This window comes from Dryobates pubescens, chromosome 38 (genome assembly GCF_014839835.1).
Source record: "Dryobates pubescens isolate bDryPub1 chromosome 38, bDryPub1.pri, whole genome shotgun sequence".
NCBI classification, from domain to species: Eukaryota; Metazoa; Chordata; class Aves; order Piciformes; family Picidae; genus Dryobates; species Dryobates pubescens.
In genome coordinates this window covers 1,794,752-1,813,482 of record NC_071649.1, presented here as the reverse complement: position 1 = coordinate 1,813,482, position 18,731 = coordinate 1,794,752, and the positions used below count along the sequence as shown (strand labels likewise).

At 47.2% G+C, this 18,731-nt stretch overlaps 1 protein-coding gene across 1 annotated transcript in view; it reads right to left on the bottom strand.

The window, feature by feature from the left end:
• SEPTIN7 (septin 7) overlaps positions 1 to 18,731 on the bottom strand; it is an 85,863-nt gene that overhangs the window by 23,338 nt on the left and 43,794 nt on the right. Inside the window, exons 4-7 of the mRNA XM_054177088.1 lie at positions 10,938 to 11,038; positions 9,749 to 9,883; positions 5,784 to 5,901; positions 613 to 705 (exon numbers count right to left, since the gene is read on the bottom strand). Of these exons, the coding sequence (XP_054033063.1) occupies positions 613 to 705; positions 5,784 to 5,901; positions 9,749 to 9,883; positions 10,938 to 11,038 (447 nt within the window). The remainder of the gene's footprint in view (positions 1 to 612; positions 706 to 5,783; positions 5,902 to 9,748; positions 9,884 to 10,937; positions 11,039 to 18,731) is intronic.

The window sequence follows — 18,731 nt, the reverse complement described above, 5'->3', positions numbered from 1 at the left end:
GAGTCTCCTTCTGTGGAGACTTTCCAAACCCACCTGGATGTGTTCTGTGTGACCTGCTCAAGGTGATCCTGCTCTGGCAGGGGGGGTTGGACTGGATGAGCTTTTGAGAGCTCTTCCAACCCCCAGCATTCTGAGTCTGTGAAACCAAATCCATGACTAAACACAGCAAAGGCCTTCCAACAGCCTGCCAGTCCTTTTGGTTTTCTTCAGTCGTTCGTCTCCACTAAGGTTTCAGGCTATCAATTAGCTGGACAGCAATTAACTGTACTGTACAGACTGTGCCACTGCACACCTCTGAGACAACCCTTGCCTCCTTCACAGCTCTGAACCCAACAAAATGGGGGAGGTGGATAAAAGTCAAGTAGGGATGGAATAAAGAGGAAGTAACCTTCCCAGAGCTTATGGAATGAATGTGACCTTGTGTTTTCGTTCCAATTTCAGCCACTAAAGGACCTAAATTCTCCATGAGTGTCATTAGTGCAGCTTTATATCTGACTTCTTAAAATCTTCTAAGGGTTTTGGTGGGCTCTTCATTCAGGACAAAGTGTTCCCTCCTTCCCCTCCCCTATCCCCCAAGCTCAGCAAGCAGTGTTACAAAAGCAAAGGATTTACCTTTATCTTTTTAACAATCTTGTTTTCTTCTTCATCATCTGTTTCTGGAAACTCATAGATTTTAATTTTGTGTTCTTGGATTTCTTTCATTATCTAAAACAAACAAACAAATCTGTTAGCTGGCTGAGGGATTCACATGCACCTTGCAAAAGCTCTCTCTTTGTCATGGAGATCCTTGCATGTCGAAGCGACTAAGGTCCACCACACAACTTGCATGTTTAACACCCTCAGGGATTATTGGCACTGGAGCAGGTTGCTCAGAGAGGTGGTTGAGGCCCCATCCCTGGAGATATCCAAGGTGAGGCTCAACAGGGCTCTGGGCAACCTAATCCAGTTGAGGATGTCCCTGCTGACTGCAGGGGGAGTTGGACTGGATAAGCTTTGGAGGTCCCTTCCAGCCCAGCCCATTCTGTGATGATCATCTCTCCTTAGCCAGGAGAAGACAGGATCAGAGGCAGAGCCTCACAGCTAACAGAGTATCATCCATCAACACAAAGCAGCAAAACCAAACTTCAGCTTCCTACAACAGAACAAGCACAGATCCATACCAATGGGAATTCCACCTGCACATGTCACAGGTAATACAACACAGCTTAAATGTTCAGCCTAGTCCCTTAGAAAACAAAACTACCCCCCAAAACCCAGCCAACCATAAAAAAAAAAAACCAAATCCACCCTGCTGCTGTCACTCCTCTTCTTTTTCTACCTCACCTGAGCATCAGTTTCCTGAAGCAGGATCTCCTGCCTATTTTAATGGAGCTTGGGACTGACAAACTGACTCCAACATTCAGTTGTGTTAAAAAAAACCAAGACCCCAACTGTGCTGTTTTTGGTGCTCATTTTGTCTGGAGGGGATATCTTTAAAAACAAACTGATGAGTTTCCCAGAATTTTGGAGGAAAAAAAATATTAAATAAATAGAAATGTATGAGAGCATTTAGCTGACAGCTGCACTGCAGAGCCCTGGGGAATGTTTCCAGTTCATCAGTTTGCAGCCTTGTGAGAACTTTTAAGTCTCCAGTTCGTGCAAGGATTTACCGTGCCAAGTTTGATTTGGGAAAGCCTCCTCTATTTAACACCAATTTATTGATAAAGCTGCTTATAAACTGCCCTGCCCATGGCAGGAGGGGTGGAACTAGGTGATCCTTGAGGTCTCTTCCAACCCTGACAATTCTATGATTCTAAATTAAGGAATATTCTTGTTTTCACCATTTTGTCTCCCTTTACATAACCCTCCCCTTCCCCCAAACCATGAAATGCAGCCAAAACAGAATTCAGGTCTATAGCACCCAGCTTAAGCTTCTCCAGGGCAGAAAACATCCTTTAATTCTTAGTCTGAAGTCAAAAGTTCTGCACAGAATGTCTCTTAATGCAAACCTCTTCTCCCCTCTTCCCCCCAGAATCTATTTTCTTGTAAACTGAAACTGGATGCAGTTTAAGGGTGAGCTTTGTAGAGCAGGGTCAGTGGTTGGGCTTGATGATGCCAGGGGTCTTTTCCAACCTAAATGATTCTACTATAAGAAACTTCGTGCCTTGTCTTGCCCTTTTCTGGGCCTTCCCTATCTTCCCTTATGCAGCAGAGCAACATTCTACTCTGATCATGTAGTTGAAATAAAACACAAACCACTTTGAGATATCAACACCAAATTTACTCTGCAAATACAAGAGAACTGTATCAGTGATACCAATGTTAGAGCTAATTTCATCATCTTTAAAATGCACTGCCACAGCCCAAGACTGAACAGCATTGGCCACAGCAACCCCATGCAGCATTACAGACTGGGGTCAGAGTGGCTGGAGAGCAGTCAGGCAGAAAGGGACCTGGGGGTACTGGTTGATAGTAGGCTGAACATGAGCCAGCAGTGTGCCCAAAGAAACAAACAAAATGAAACAACCCCAAATCCCCAAAGGTCACAAAAATGACAACAAATTCCCAATCAACTAAAAACCAAACACAAACTCTCCCCAAACCAACAGAAAACCAAAGTAAATAACCCAACCCTCCCCTAAAAGTGGATAAAATCCCAAAACACACAAAAAAACCCCAACCCACAAAGTAAAAAAGACCAAAAAAACAAACAAAATGAAACAACCCAAATCCACAAAGGTCACAAAAATGACAACAAATTCCCAATCAACTAAAAACCAAACACAAACTCTCCCCAAACCAACAGAAAACCAATACCAATAACCCAACCCTCCCCTAAAAATAGATAAACCTCCAAAACACACCAAAGAACTCACAAAAACCCCAAAAGCAAACAAAATGAAGCAAGCCAAAATCCCCAAAGGTCACAAAGATGACCTTTCAAATCCCAATCAACTAAAAGCCAAACACAAACTCTCTCCAAACCAACAGAAAACCAAAACCAATAACCCAACCCTCTCCTACAAATGGATAAAACCCCAAAACACACCAAACCAACCTCACAAACACAAAGGAAAAAAAGACCAAAGAAACAAACAAAATGAAACAACCCCAAATCCACAAAGGTCACAACAATGACAACAAAACCCCAATCAATTAAAAACCAAACACAAACTCTCCCCAAACCAACAGAAAACCAAAACCAATAACCCAATCCCCTCCTACAAATGGATAAACCTCCAAAACACACCAAAGAACTCACAAAAAACCCAAAGTAATAAAACCCCAAAAGCAAACAAAATGAAGCAAACCAACAGCCCCAAAGGTCACAACAACAAAACCCCAATCAACTAAAAACCAAACACAAACTCTCCCCAAACCAACAGAAAAACCAAAACCAATAGCCCAACTCTCCCCTAAAATGGATACACCCCCCCACCCCCAAAACACACACACACAAAATCCCCCCACCCAAATTAGAAGGCAAAACCACAAAGGAAACAAAATGAAGCAACCCAAAAAGCCCAAAGGTCACAAAAATGACAACAACTCCCCAAACAGCTAAAAACCAAACACAAACTCTTCCCAAACCAACAGAAAACCAACCCAAATAACCCAACCCTCCCCCCGAAATGGATAAACCCCCAAAACACCCCCAAAAACCCCCACACTGTAAAAAAGACTCAAGAAACAAACAAAATGAAACAAACCCCAATCCTCAAAGGTCACAAAAATGACCACAACCCCCCAAACAACTAAAAACCAAGCACAAACCAACAGAAAACCAAATCCAATAACCCAACCCTCCCCCCCAAAATGGATAAAATCCCCAAACACACCAAAACCCACCCCAAGTGAAAAAAACCCAACCAACCAACCAACCAACATGAAACAACCCCCAAAGGCCACAAAAGGACAAGAAAAATCCCCACCCAGTTAAAAAAACATAAAGCAGGACCAAGAACCCCAAGCAAAGAAATGAACCACACCCCACACACCCCCCAACAAATAAATTCACAACACAAAACCCTAAGCATCTAAACAACCCCTCCTCAAAACCCAACCACCACCACCCAGCCTTCTGTGAGGCACCTAAGCAAATCTTTGCAGCTTCCCTTTCCTTCCTTGCCGATTTTTATCTCGGCAGTGAACTGCTTCCCTTGCCAAGAATCACATCACACTGGGAAACCTCCTCCCCTGAGGACAGACCCAAGCTTATTTCACCCAGAAATGATTACATCTAGAGATAGAAATTACTTAGGGTTTTGCTGTCTCCAAGTCATTGCTTGGGGGGGTTTGAACTTTTGGGTTTTTTTGGTGTTGAAGTTGTTAATTCTCACCACTCGGAATCACAGAACGGGTTTGGTTGGAAAGCACCTCTGAGATCAGCAAGCACAACCATCACCATGAAAGCACCCTGGCATTAAACCACAGCTCAAAGCCCTCATTTTCCTTCAACACCTCCAGGGGTGGTGACTCCACAGAATCACAGATTTTCAGAAGCTGGAAGGGACCTTGAAAGATCATGAGCCAGCAGTGTGCCCAGGTGGCCAAGAAGGCCAATGGCATCCTGGCCTGCATCAGGAACAGTGTGGCCAGCAGGAGCAGGGAAGTCCTTCTGCCCTGTGCTCAGCACTGGTTAGGCTACACCTTGAGTCCTGTGTCCAGTTCTGGGCTCCTCAGTTTAAGAAGGGCATTGAAACACTTGAAGATGTCCAGAGAAGGGCAACAAGCCTGGGGAGGGGTCTGGAGCACAGCTCTGTGAGGAGAGGCTGAGGGAGCTGGGGTTGCTTAGCCTGAAGAAGAGGAGGCTCAGGGGAGACCTTCTTGCTCTCTACAACTCCCTGAAGGGAGGTTGTAGCCAGGTGGGGGTTGGTCTCTTCTCCCAGGCAACCAGCACCAGAACAAGAGGACACAGTTTCAAGCTGTGCCAGGGGAGGTTTAGGCTCGAGGTGAGGAGAAAGTTCTTCCCAGAAATAGGAACTGTCCATTGGAATGTGCTGCCCAGGGAGGTGGTGGAGTCACTGGAGGTGTTCAAAAAAAGGCTTGGATGTGGCACTTGGAGCCATGGTTTAGTTGTCAGGAGGTGTTGGGTGACAGGTTGGACTTGATGATCTCTGAAGTCTTTTCCAACCTTATTGATTCTGATTCCAACCCCCAATGGATCACAGTACATTAGATGTTGGAAGGGACCTCCAGACATCATCAGGTCGTTCTATGATCATCTAGTCCAACCCCCCTGCCAAAGATTTAACACCTCTCTGGGCAGCCTGTTCCAATGCCTGACCACTGGAACAAAACAAATGTTTTCTCATCTTCAACCTAAACCTCCCCTGCCACACTTTCAGCTCATTTCCTCTTGTTCTATCACCTGACGTTAGGGAGAAGATACCAGTCCCTCACCTCACTCCAAGCTCCTTTCAGGGAGTTTTTGAGAGCAGTAAGGTCTCCTCTTAAGTTTCCTTTCCCAGTCCCCTCAGCTGTCACCTCTTTACATGAGGTTCTGAGGGCACTTCATATGAGGCTTCAAGTGTCCACCAGCAGCTCGGCTCCGCTTTCAACAACCTGGGAGCTCATCAGCTGCAGTATCTCAAACCCCTTGGGATGTGCAACTTCATGCCTGAGACTTTCTTTTTCTCTTTCTTTTGCTTTTCCTCCCCTCTCCCTTTGCCCCCCTTCTGCCCTCCCGTTTTGCCCCTCCCTCACCCCCCCCCCCCCCCCCTTTGCTCCCCCTTCTTCCCTCCTCCTTTGCCCCCCCTTCTCCCACAGGGATGAACTGGGTAAATTACTGTGTTTCAGCTCACCTGTTTTTTGAACTGTTGGCATTCCTCAGGTGTGAGTGTGTCTGCTTTGGCAATGAGGGGAATGATGTTCACCTTTTCATGCAGGCGTTTCATAAACTCTATATCCAAAGGCTTAAGCCTGAAAGACAGCAGCAGAGCTTTGGCAATTCATAGCACACACACAAGAAAATGAGAGCACACACAAACGGCCTGAGTTTTGGCCTGACAGCTGCTCTGAAGGCTACTGAGTTATGGTAGGTGCTTGAATTGAAGTCAAAAGGCTACCTGCAGCTGCTGGAATTGGCTAACAGCAGAGGAGTAAGTTGTCAGATGATACTACTAGTAGTCATGAGACGTCTGCTAGTTGATCTTTAGAGGTCCCTTCCAACCCCTAACATCCTGTGTGATCCTGTATGAAATTACACTCATTTAAGAGCTCTTCTGTGAGGGTACTGAAGCTAGTGTCAGCAGCTGGAAAATAGTCACAGGATGACAGGATGTTAGTGGTTGGAAGGGGACTTCTGGAGAACTTCCAGTCCAACGCCCCTGCCAGAGCAGGACCAGAGAATCCAGCACAGGTCACACAGGAACACATCCAGACAGGGCTGGAAAGGCTCCAGAGAAGGAGACTCCACAACATCTCTGGGCAGCCTGTTCCAGTGCTCTGTGACTCTTACAGTGAAGAATTTCTTCCTCATGTTGAGGTGGAACCTCCTGTGCTGGAGTTTATATCCACTGCCCCTTGTCCTATCCCAGGGAGCAACTGAGCAGACCCTGTCCCTGTTCCTTTCTTCCTGTCCCCCACCCCTCAGATATTGATAGACATTGATCAGATCCCCTCTCAGTCTTCTCCTCTCCAGACTCAAAACCCCCAGGGCTCTCAGCCTCTCCTCACCAGGCAGTGCTCCAGTCCCTTCATCATCCTTGTAGCCCTCTGTTGGACTCTCTTCAGCAGATCCCTGTCCCTCTTGAACTGGGGAGCCCAGAACTAGATGCAATATTCCAGGTGTGGCAGGGCAGAGTACAGGGGAAAGAGAAGCTCCCTCGATTTCCTACTCCAGATGGAGTTTACAGTTGTGAATCCTTTTCTGCTCACACATGCAGCTTTACTTTCTGAAAGTCATGTTTATTCTTCCTGGGAGTGGGCTGGGAGATTCCTTTATACTTTAGATTGCTGAAGAGAGTCAACTCAGTGAGTGAATGAAGTAGAAACATCCCATCCCTAATTTGCTCTCAAGAGAAAGACCATTGTGAAAGTGGATGACAGTGAAATAAAAACTAAACCATGCACCATATGGGGATAAAAACCCATCAGTGGGGATCAAAGTGGTCAGTGTTTCCTGCTTGCTGAAACAAAGCCACTGAGACTGATGCATTAATGTTGCAGAATAATAGCAAGTTTAGCCAAGCTTAAAGGCTTCACTTCAAAGGATTTAGCAGGATTATTTCTCATATTAAAAATATATATGTAAAATAATTAGGAGCATTACAGTCAGACTCTTTTGGTACTCAAATTTAACTCCTCCAAACCTTACATTAAAAAAAAAGCCTTGAAGAGCCCATCACTTTCACCTTTCCTGCCTGCCACCGAACTACTCAGCTCTTCAACATTCCATCAGACAGCTCACATTAATGCACCTAGATTAGGAGCACTGGCTTGGCAATCCTTCCACCTCAACAGGCTTTCCCTGTCCTCACTTCAAAAAACCACCTAGGGTGACACCAGGCTGAAGGGCAGTCACCAAAGCAAAGCATTTCAGTGCTCACCTCAAGGCCTTGAGTTTGCAGTGGAGGCTGAAGCAAGCAGCCTTTACCTAAAGATCCCAGAACTGCAATTCATTAGCACCTCATTAGCTTACCTGGAAGGTTCCTCCCACCCCTTCACTCTCTCCCTCTACCCCCCAGCTGTGATAGTTATGAAGACACCAGTTGAAACTGGGGGAGGAGAGGGGATAAGTTGAATGGATCTAACCTTCACTTATAAATTGTAACAAGGTGGCTTTTGTGAAGGTTTTGTTTCAGGGGAGGTTTAGAACGGATGTTAAGAAGAAATTCTACCCAGCAAGAGAGATTGGCCATTGGAATGTGCTGCCCAGGGAGGTGGTGGAGTCACCATCCCTGGAGGTGTTTAAGAAGAGCCTGGTTGAGGCACTTGGTGCCATGGTTGAGTTGATTAGATGGTGTTGGGTGATAGGTTGGACTTGGTGATCTTGAAGGTCTTTCCCAACCTGGTTAATTCTATTATATTCTAAGTCAGGAGGGCAAACAGAAGTAGTTCACCCTGCAACTGCTTTAACTCAGTGTAAATCCAATCATGCATTAAGAGCAAAGGGCACACTCTGCTCATCAGGTTATGTGCTGCTGTCTGCACAGGAAACATGACTGAAGGCTGCACAGCCACAAAACCCAGGTAGGAAGTGAGCCACGTCCTTTCAGAGAGGACACTACCTTAGAAGAGGAAATGAATGCTAACAGCAGCACCAATGCCCTCTGTGCTCCATTCATTTCCTTAACTGGGTGACAACTCCAAGCATTTACTCCAGTAACTGGAAAACACTACCCAAACCTCTCTCAACTTTACTTCCCCTACCCCCAAATAACAACATGAAATACCTGCACGAGCAACATGCTTTTCCAGCTTTCAGTCTCATTAATTTAGTGCCCAAAGTGGAAGTTATCTGAAGCAGGACCTTTTTTCCCTCCTCCCCACCTCACAATCAATTTTTACCACTCACTGGTCTAGAAGCTTTTAACTGATAAGAAAGGAGGGCATGGGGGTGTGGAGGGAAAGCAAATAGGTTTTGAAGAGTCTGAAAGTTAAAGATGGACTGAGAAAAGGAAGGGCTCATCTTCCCTTCTCCTTCAATGGCATTTTGGGTTTGCACAGCAGCAAAACAGTGCAGGCCAAGGATTCAAGTGTCTGCATTCAAACCTGACGTGCTGACATTGCAAATCTGCATGCTGGGCAACGAATGTGTTTAATTAAAGCAAGCCTGCATAAGAAAACAAAAATCCTTCTCCACCTTCCAGTATTTCTTTCCAAATCTGAGCCCTCTCTGTCTAGTCAAAATGATGAGAACTATTCCAATGCTAGAGCTCAGCAGCTGGGATTTTGCACTACCTGAGGAATATTCTCAGAATCCCTTCATTGCTGCTGCCTTTTTTTTTAACCCATAGAGCAGAATAGGCTTCTTCTCTTCCCCTCCCCCTGGTTTTGAAGGTGTAGTTTAAGAGTCTTCTGACAGATTTAATCAGTTATAACACAACAACAACATGCCAAGCAACCTGTTTCAGATATAGTCAGTCTGCATCTAATGCATCGTAGAAATGCAGTTCTCCCTCTTTACCACTAGATAGAAGTCTGATCCAGTGAAAAAACCGAGCAGGGGTGGAAGATTGTCTAACAACTGGGGGGGGTGGGGTGGGAAACCCCAAAAGACCCAGAATCTCTACACTGGAAGTGTTTCCAGACAAAGAATTGACACCCTAGGTGAACTAAAGCATTCTTACAAATGCAGGAATTGATCATTACAATCAAAACTGATCATTAAAACCAAAGGGAGGGAACAAGAGTGGAAAGGAAAAATCCTGTTGCTTGCAGTGTCAGCCTAAGAGAAGTGTGTGAAGAAAAGGCAGAGAGATCACAACCAGATCCTCACACACTCATGAACACCTACATTTGTATTTGGAATTGTTCCAACTGTGTATTTTTAATTGCTCCAGCACCATTTTTCTTGTTATGCAGCTGATGTGCAGTCATGGATGATTGTTTTTTTTAGTGTACTAACTTGTCTGGCTTGCTGAGGTCCCTTCCAACCCTAACAATTCTATGATTCCAAGTTTGACAAATCAAAGTCAGCTCATCCTGAGCTGAAGCGTGGTCTGCAGGCCCTTATGAAAATCCTCCTCGGAACGCAGCAAACCAAACCTGGATGTTTCTCTGAGAGAAGAGAGAGAAAGGAAACATGAAGGAGACCAATACAAACCCATGTCCTGAAGGAGCAATGAAGTATAAACAGCACTGCACTCTGTTGTCTGGCATCTGGCGTCTGTTCACTCGGGATTCTGCGTTCAGGTAGTCCTCAAATTTGCTGTCGATGTAGTCGATGACTGGCTGCCAACTGCAGAGGTTACAGCAACAAAAACCTCTAAGGTGTCCACTCATGTAAAACAGCCTGGCTGTGCTAACAACCAGAGGGAAACCATTTCCTAGAACACCACGGGCAGGGATGCCTCTCAGCCAGACTCAGCTGCTCAGGGCCTCACCAAACCTGGCCTTCAACACCCCTCAGGGAGGAAGCAGCCACAGCCTCCCTGAGCAGCCTATTCCAGACTCCCACCACTGTCAATCTGAAGAGCTTCTTCCTAAGATCCAGCCTAACCCTACTCTCCCTCAAGCCTTCAAACCATTCCCCTTTGTCCTGTCTTTAGACACCCTTACGTAAAGTCCCTCTGCAGCCTTCCTGTAGGATCCCTTCAGGTATTGGAAGGCAGCTTTAAGGTGCCCCCAAAAGTCTTCTCTTCTCCAGGCTGAACACCCCCAGCTCCCTCAGGCTGTTCTCATAGCAGAATTGTTCCAAGCCTTGCATCATCTTTGTGTCCCTCCTGTGGGCTCACTCCAACAGTTCTATGCCCTTCTTATGCTGAGGACACAAGAACTGGACAGAACTGGTGCCTCAAAAGAGCAGAGTAAAGAGGCAGAATCCCCTTTCTTGCCCTGCTGGCCTTCAAGGCAGTTACAAAGCTCTGAAGATACAATCTGTGAGTTCACAGAAGGGAAAAAAATACCCTTTCAAACACAATTACCTTCATTGTAAGAGCATTAAATAGAACACTTAAGAGCAGCAGCCAAAAGAACACGCTTTACTGGTCACATCTGGTGACAGCACCCAAGTTGGTTCTGCACACTGCACTTGTGGATAAAGAGACAAATGCTGCATTCACTTTCAAGGGAGAAGCTGACAGCATTTCAATCCAGTTCAAAAAAACCCAAGGGTCCTTGAAACCACAGCAATCAGTAGTTTTCAGCCAGGTGGCAAGCTTAAAAGTGTCAATATTTTAACTCTGCCTTTCATGATAATAATAAATATTACAAGGTGTGCCTGACACACACACACACATACACACAACATGACTCAGAAATCTTTGTGGGAGAAGACACAAAGGATGTCTTACCAATTGCTATTATCCACAGCATCTCCAAATCCTGGTGTGTCAACTATTGTGAGTAGTAACTGAACACCTCCCTCTTTGATTAAAACTTTGGACTGCTCAACCTGGAAAAAGAACAAGGCAAGGTGAGTTCAGTTTTCAGCAGTTCTCTCAGCAACCTTACACAGTGGGAAAAGCAGGCTGTGGAAAAGAAGTCTCACAGAGAATTCCTAACTCTCCTGTTTCAGAGGGATACTGGGGCTCTCTTTTGCTTATGAAATCCCAACAACTGATAACCATTTATGTGGTGAGAGACTGGCACAGGTTGCCCAGGGAGGTGGTGGAAGCCTCATCCCTGGAGGTTTTGAAGGCCAGGCTGGCTGTGGCTGTGAGCAACCTGCTGTAGGGTGAGATGTCATACTAGGGAAGTTAGGGAAGTCATTGTTTCCCTGTACTCTGCACTGGTTAGGCCACACCTTGAGTCCTGTGTCCAGTTCTGGGTCCCTCAGTTTAGGAAGGACATTGAGACACTTGAACGTGTCCAGAGAAGAGCAACGAGGCTGGGGAGAGGCCTTGAGCACAGCCCTGTGAGGAGAGGCTGAGGGAGCTGGGGTTGCTTAGCCTGGAGAAGAGGAGGCTCAGGGGAGACCTCATTGCTCTCTACAACTACCTAAAAGGTGGCTGTAGCCAGGAAGGGGTTGGTCTCTTCTCCCAGGCAACCAGCACCAGAACAAGAGGACACAGTCTCAAGCTGAGCCAGGAGAAGTTTAGGCTGGAGGTGAGGAGAAAGTTCTTCACTGAGAGAGTCGTTAGCCATTCAAATGTGCTGCCCAGGGAGGTGGTGGAGTCACCGTCCCTGGAGGGGTTCAAGAGGGGATTGGACGTGGCACTTGGTGCCATGGTCTAGTCATGAGGTCTGTGGTGACAGGTTGGACTGGATGATCTTTGAGGTCTCTTCCAACCTTGGTGATACTGTGATACTGTGTCCCTGCCCATGGCAGGGTTTTGGAACTGGCTGATCCTTGAGGTCATAGAATCATCAAGGTTGGAAAAGACCTCAAAGATCATCCAGTCCAACCTGTCACCTGAGATGTCATGACCAGTAGACCGTGGCTCCACTCCCCTCTCGAGCACCTTCCAACCCTAACAATTCTATGGTTTTTAGAGGGTCATAATTTAAATAACAGTCAGTGATTAAAAGAACACATTTAAGTATCTATATGCTTTTAAAAGATTTCATTACTTTAGTATTTTAATAGATGTTATCATTTTAATAGGTTTGGTTATGTTAATGTGCTTTAATACTTTAACATATTTTGTTATTTTAACTCCTGGTGGAACAGGAACAACCCCAACCAACAACGCTAATGCTGGGACCAAATCACAGAATGCCTTAGGTAGGAAGGAACCTGACAGATCATCTCCTCCAACCTCCCCTCCATGGGCAGGGACACCTCTGAAGCAGACTTGGCTGCTCGAGGCCTCATCCAGCCTGACCTTGAACACCCTCAGGGAGGAGGCAGCCACAGCCTCCCTGGGCAGCCCATTGCAGACTCCCACCACCCTTGCACTGAAGAACTTCTTCCTGAGATCCAGTCTAACCCTGCTCTCTCTCAGGCATCACACTCCATGGAATTGTGAACTTTGCCCATATCAATGAAAATAACACTTTTCAAAACTAATCCTCCCCCCAACTACCTTAGACTCCCTATTTTTTAGTCCTTTGAATGCATTTTTAAGAATGCATTTATTCTTCAGCTAGTCTAATGCTTGGCAAAGGAACCACAGAACGTGATGGCTTCCTGTTGCGAGCAGATTGACATTGGAAAGCAAACCAACCTGGCTGCAATCTGCTGAGCTAGACCTCATGTGACCATAATGGATTGGTTCCTGTTAGCTCAAGCCACTGATAGAAACCTGGCTCAGAAGGCAGCCACACCAGCAGAAGGCGTGATGCAAGACCTGGGTGTGGGAAGGCATGCCTGGAGTGGTGACCACCCATCTGCAGCTCAGCTCAGTCAGCTTGCAGTAAGCCAGCCAAGCAGATTAAGCATATCATGACACAGAAAACTTAGGGTAAACAGCAAAGAGTTGATGACCTCCTCTTTCTACTGACTTCTCAGTCATTATTGATAATGCAGCATCAGCTCTATCTGCCTGAGGAAGTGCTGTACACCACTGTTGTATCAGTCTGCTCAACAATAGCAAGTATTGCTGACTACAGCTACCTGAAGGGATGGTGCAGCCAGGTGGGAGTTGGTCTCTTCTCCCAGGCAAGCAGCACCAGAACAAGAGGACACAGTCTCAAGCTGTGCAGGAGGAAGTTTAGGCTGGAGGAGAGAGTTATTCCAGAAAGAGCAACTGGCCATTGGAATGTGCTGCCCAGGGAGGTGGTGGACTCACTGTCCCTGGAGGTGTTTAGGAAAAGCCTGGATGAGGCACTTAGTGCCATGGTCTGGTTGATTAGATAGGGTTGGATGATGGGTTGGACTGGATGATCTTGGAGGTCTCTTCCAACCTGGTTGATTCTGTGTGTGTGAAATTACAAACTCACTGTGCTGGCTCTTTCCAATTGCCCTTCCCCCTTGCCCCTTCCCCCTCGCTATTAAGACCATTTCTATTATATTATCAGTTTTCTAGATATGGATTCAAGCAATCAACCACTTGAGCCACTTATTCATGAGCTGGCAGACACCAGTGCCACCCTGCTGCTCATTGCTGAACACTGCTTAAGGCTCCTGAACCCTAGCTAGGGAAGAGACAAGACAGTTACCTTCAGCCAGGTGAACGCTGCAGGAACATTCAAGGATGAACTCTTAGAGAAAGCCCAAACTTGTATGATGAACCCTCTCAAAGTGGTCTCCTGACAACTCAAAGGTTTGAGGTCACATCAGTGCTGCCTAAACACTTGCACAGCCCCACTCCACACCCAGCATTGCTGTAAAGGCTTTGCAATGCCTGGTTATGTGATGCAACATCAGTCTACAAGAGGAGTTAACACTCTGCAGAAAGTCAAACCCAATCCCTCTTGCACAAGCACAGCCCTGATTCTAATTCAGAAGACAACACACAGAAAGCAGCAGCTGGCTGCAAATGAAGCTTCATATTTAACCCCTGAGTAAGCATCAGTCGGGATCCCATCCAAGCCAGGTCAATCCCTTTCACTGCTAGGTCTCAAAAAAACAAACTCAGGAGGCAGACTATGGCTGTCTGCAGCATGCAGTCAGCATTATCTGCTTCCTCACCCACCAAGACAAAGATAGATCAGTAAGGCAGCTTCACAAAACAGAAGTCCCCTACACTGAGCTACCTCAGCTCCAGCCAGCATGGATTTAGGAAGGGCAGGTCCTGCCTCTCCACCCTGATCTCCTTCTACGATCAGGTGACTGCCTGGTGGATGTGGGGCAGGCTGTGGATGTGGTCTACCTGGACTTCAGCAAGGCCTTGGACACTGTCCCCCACAGCAAACTGCTGGCTAAGCTGTCAGCTCGTGCCTTGGACAGCAGCACTCTGTGCTGGGTTAGGAACTGGCTGGAGGGCCGAGCCCAGAGAGTGGTGGTGAATGGTGCCACAGCCAGCTGGCAGCCAGGCACCAGTGGCGTCCCCCAGGGATCAGTGCTGGGCCCCATCCTCTTTAATATCTTCATTGATGATCTGGATGAGGGGGTTGAGTCAGTCATCAGCAAATTTGCAGATGACACCAAGTTGGGAGCAGATGTTGGTCAGTTAGAGGGCAGAAGGGCTCTGCAGAGGGACCTCGACCGACTGGACAGATGGGCAGAGTCCAACAGGAGGGCATTCAACAAATCCAAGTGCCAGGAGCTGCACTTTGGCCATGGCAACCCCAAGCAGAGCTACAGGCTGGGGTCAGAGTGGCTGGAGAGCTCCCAAACAGAGAGGGACCTGGGGGTACTGATTGACAGCTGCCTAAACATGAGCAGCAGTGTGCCCAGGTGGCCAAGAAGGCCAATGGCATCCTGGCCTGCATCAGGAATAGTGGGGCCAGCAGGAGCAGGGAAGTCATTGAGCCCCTGTACTCAGCACTGGTTAGGCCACACCTTGAGTCCTGTGTCCACTTCTGGGCCCCTCAGTTTAGGAAGGACATTGACACACTTGAAGGTGTCCAGAGAAGGGCAACAAGGCTGGGGAGAGGCCTTGAGCACAGCCCTGTGAGGAGAGGCTGAGGGAGCTGGGGTTGCTTACCCTGGAGAAGAGGAGGCTCAGGGGTGACCTCATTGCTCTCTACAACTACCTGAAGGGTGGCTGTAGCCAGGAGGGAGTTGGTCTCTTCTGCCAGGCAAGCAGCACCAGAACAAGAGGACACAGTCTCAAGCTGTGCCAGAAGTTTAGGCTGGAGGAGAGGAGAAAGTTCTTCACCGAGAGAGTCGTTCGCCATTCGAATGTGCTGCCCAGGGAGGTGGTGGAGTCACAGTCCCTGGAGGTGTTCAAGAAGGGACTGGATGTGTCTGGGGTGACAGGTTGGACTTGATGATCTTTGAGGTCTCTTCCAACCTTGGTGATACTGTGAATCCAGGTTGGGGTGGACTTTAAGGCCACTCAATTCAAGCTTCTACTTGGAGTTGGCCTTATTGCAAGAATAGGAAGATTTAAAACAAATCCTAAACCACAACCCACACCCTCTAGGTAGAGACACCCCCTGTAGACCTCCTATCCTTCCACAAGTGTCCAGTCTGGAGCTGTCAGAAGGGAGAAACACGTGCAGTGCTTCCCAAGCCTGTTCTAATTGTGCTGAATGTGTTTTCCCCTGTCAAGAGCTCGATGGAGAAATTGTATTGCACACAATTAATTGATGCCAGAACTCAGGACAGTAACCCCCAGCCACACAGTCAACTCAGCCAAGAGTTTACTACTTGCAGGCTTTAGTAAACAGGAGATTAGCTTCTGATTCCTTGCATTCCTTTAGCTATCTTTCATGCTGGAACCACAGAGCTCTCCTAAAGTATGAGAAAGCTGTGAGACTTTCAAAACACTAGAGATGACAATGTTGAGAGCTCTACTCTTGCCAAGCACTGCAGGGTATCTGATTTATTCTCCCAACACCAAAATTCCCAGCAAGAGCCATTAAATTATTAAGAACTCAGAGCAGAAGGCTTTTACAACAGAAACACTTAATGACACATCAGCCTGAACATGTGTTTATAACAAAGGAAAAGGAAGCTCAGGAGATCCTCAGAAATGCCATGGCAAATGTTTTTCCTGATCCTGCATGCCTGAAAAAAAATCAAAGTGTGGCTGCTTTGAGAAGTCACCTCTCTGACAATTCACAGTTGTCAGGGTTGGAAGGGACCTCAAGGATCAGCCAGCTCCAACCCTCCTGCCATGGGCAGGGACACCTCACACTACAGCAGGTTCCTCACAGCCACAGCCAGCCTGGATGCAAAAACCTCCAGGGATGAGGCTGCCACCACCTCCCTGGGCAACCTGTGCCAGACTCTCACCACCCTCCTGGGGAACAACTTCTTCCTCACATCCAATCTGAACCTGCAGATGACCTGCACTAATGACCTCTGCAGACAGTGCCAGTATCTTACTGGGTGCTGAGGATTTAAACCGATTCTCACTTTGCACAAATGTATGTAGGTGTCTTGCTATCAGAGCAGGGTTTCCAAACACCAGGCTCTTCTTAAACACCTCCAGTGATGGTGACTCCACCACCTCCCTGGGCAGCACATTCCAATGGCCAATCTCTCTTGCTGGGAAGAACTTTCTCCTCACCTCCAGCCTAAACTTCCCCTGGTGCAGCTTGAGACTGTGTCCTCTTGTTCTGGTGCTGCTTGCCTGGGAGAAGAGACCAGCCCCCACCTGGCTACAACCTCCCTTCAGGTAGCTGTAGACAGCAATGAGGTCTCCTCTGAGCCTCCTCTTCCTTAGGCTGAACAACCCCAGCTCTCTCACTGCTGCTAAGAGACTGTAGATGAAGAACCTGCCATAGAGCTTGGAGCAAAGCTGCATTTTTCTAACCTAAATGGATCTGTCCATACATGGTCAAAGGCACAGAAAGCAGCAACATCTGGAAAGGATCCAGAAAACCCACTGTAAACTAGTGTCATTCATAGCTTAGCATCCAACTGCATCCTATCATCTAATTTACAAGAATTCCCAAGGGATTCATAGAAAACATTAGTTCAATCCTTGGAATTTGAAGCTTTTCATGAAAAGTCTCTTCCAAACAGCCCTTTTCCCATGCACTCCAGGCAACTGGGTCACACAGCTCTTCTTGGCAGTTGCTACACAGCATTCAAGGCCTGATGCTTGTTACAGCCTGACTGCTTCAAATGGATTAAACAAACCTTTACCACACTCCATTTAAGATAGCCAAATAGTTTAAGCTCGAGGTGAGGAGAAAATTCTTCCCAGGAAGAGTAATTGGCCACTGGAATGTGCTGCCCAGGGAGGTGGTGGAGTCACCGTCCCCGGAGGTGTTAAAAAAAGGACTGGATGTGGCACTTGGAGCCATGGTTTAGTTATCAGGTGGTGTTAGGTATTGGGTGATGGAATAGAACAGAACAGAATAAACCAGGTTGGAAAAGACCTTTGAGATCATGGAGTCCAACCTATCACCCAACACCATCTAATCAACTAAACCATGGCACCAAGTGCCTCTCATCCAGGCTCTTTTTAAACACCTCCAGTGATGGTGATTCCACCACCTCCCTTGGCAGCACATTCCAATGGCCAATCTTTCTGTGAAGAACTTCTTATCATCCAGCCTGAACCTCCCCTGGCAGAGCTTGAGACTGTGTCCTTGTTGTGGGTTAACACCCATTGTGAAAAGAAACAAAGCAGGGGGGAGGGCTTGCAGGCGCTTTGCCCTCCCTGCAGGGCGTTTTCCCCCTGGGAAGCTGAGTCTGCTCCACTGCCCCCTCCCTGCCCAGCTAGGGTATAAAAAGCAGGGCATTGCAACTATTAGCTCTTTTTGGCTCCTGCCTCTCCTGGATGAGAGCTACTGTGGCTACCTCCCTGCTCCTCTGCCACGTGGTTGGGCTGATCCTTCTCCCTGCTGCCTCCGCGCCTCTTCAGAAAGACTGGTTTTGTATTCTTCTTCTTTGTCCCCCTCCCATCCATCCTTGTTCCTTGCCCTTGTGAACCTTACCTGTTATTGATAGATATATATAAAATCTATATTGTTTAAAGAAAACTCTTTGCCTCTCTACTTCCAAGCTGACTCCAAATTATTGCTTGGTAGATTTGCTCCTTTGCTTTTTTTCCCCTCTCTGTTGGGAGGGAGGAGGGGGGCGCAGAGGAGAGATTCTCAGCCTTGCCCCTATCTGAACTCTTAACTCCCAGTTAAGGCTTAAACCACCACAGTCCTCTTGTTCTGGTGCTGGTTGCCTGGGAGAAGAGACCAACCCCCACCTGGCTACAACCTCCCTTCAGGTAGTTATAGATGGCAAGAAGGTCTTCCCTGAGCCTCCTCTTCTCCAGGCTAAACAACCCCAGCTCCCTCAGCCTCTCCTCAGAGGGCTGCGCTCCAAACCCCTCCCCAGCTTTGTTGATGGGTTGGACTTGGTGATCTCCGAGGTCTTTTCCAACCTGGTTGATTCTGTGAAACAGGCTTTCCTTTCCTCTGCCACTTATTAACTGCCTCACAAAACAACTTCAAAGTGTAACTGTTTTCAAGCCCTAAAAAACACTGTTTTTGTGAGACTCTCATCTGCAATTCCTGATCAATATATTAGTCCCAACACAACAGCAGGCAATTATTACTCCCAAGCTTTTATGATGCTCTGGTGCTGTGGCTCATCTCTACCCTACAACACCCTAGGTTGAGAATGCCAAGGTCTACAAATCCCAGCA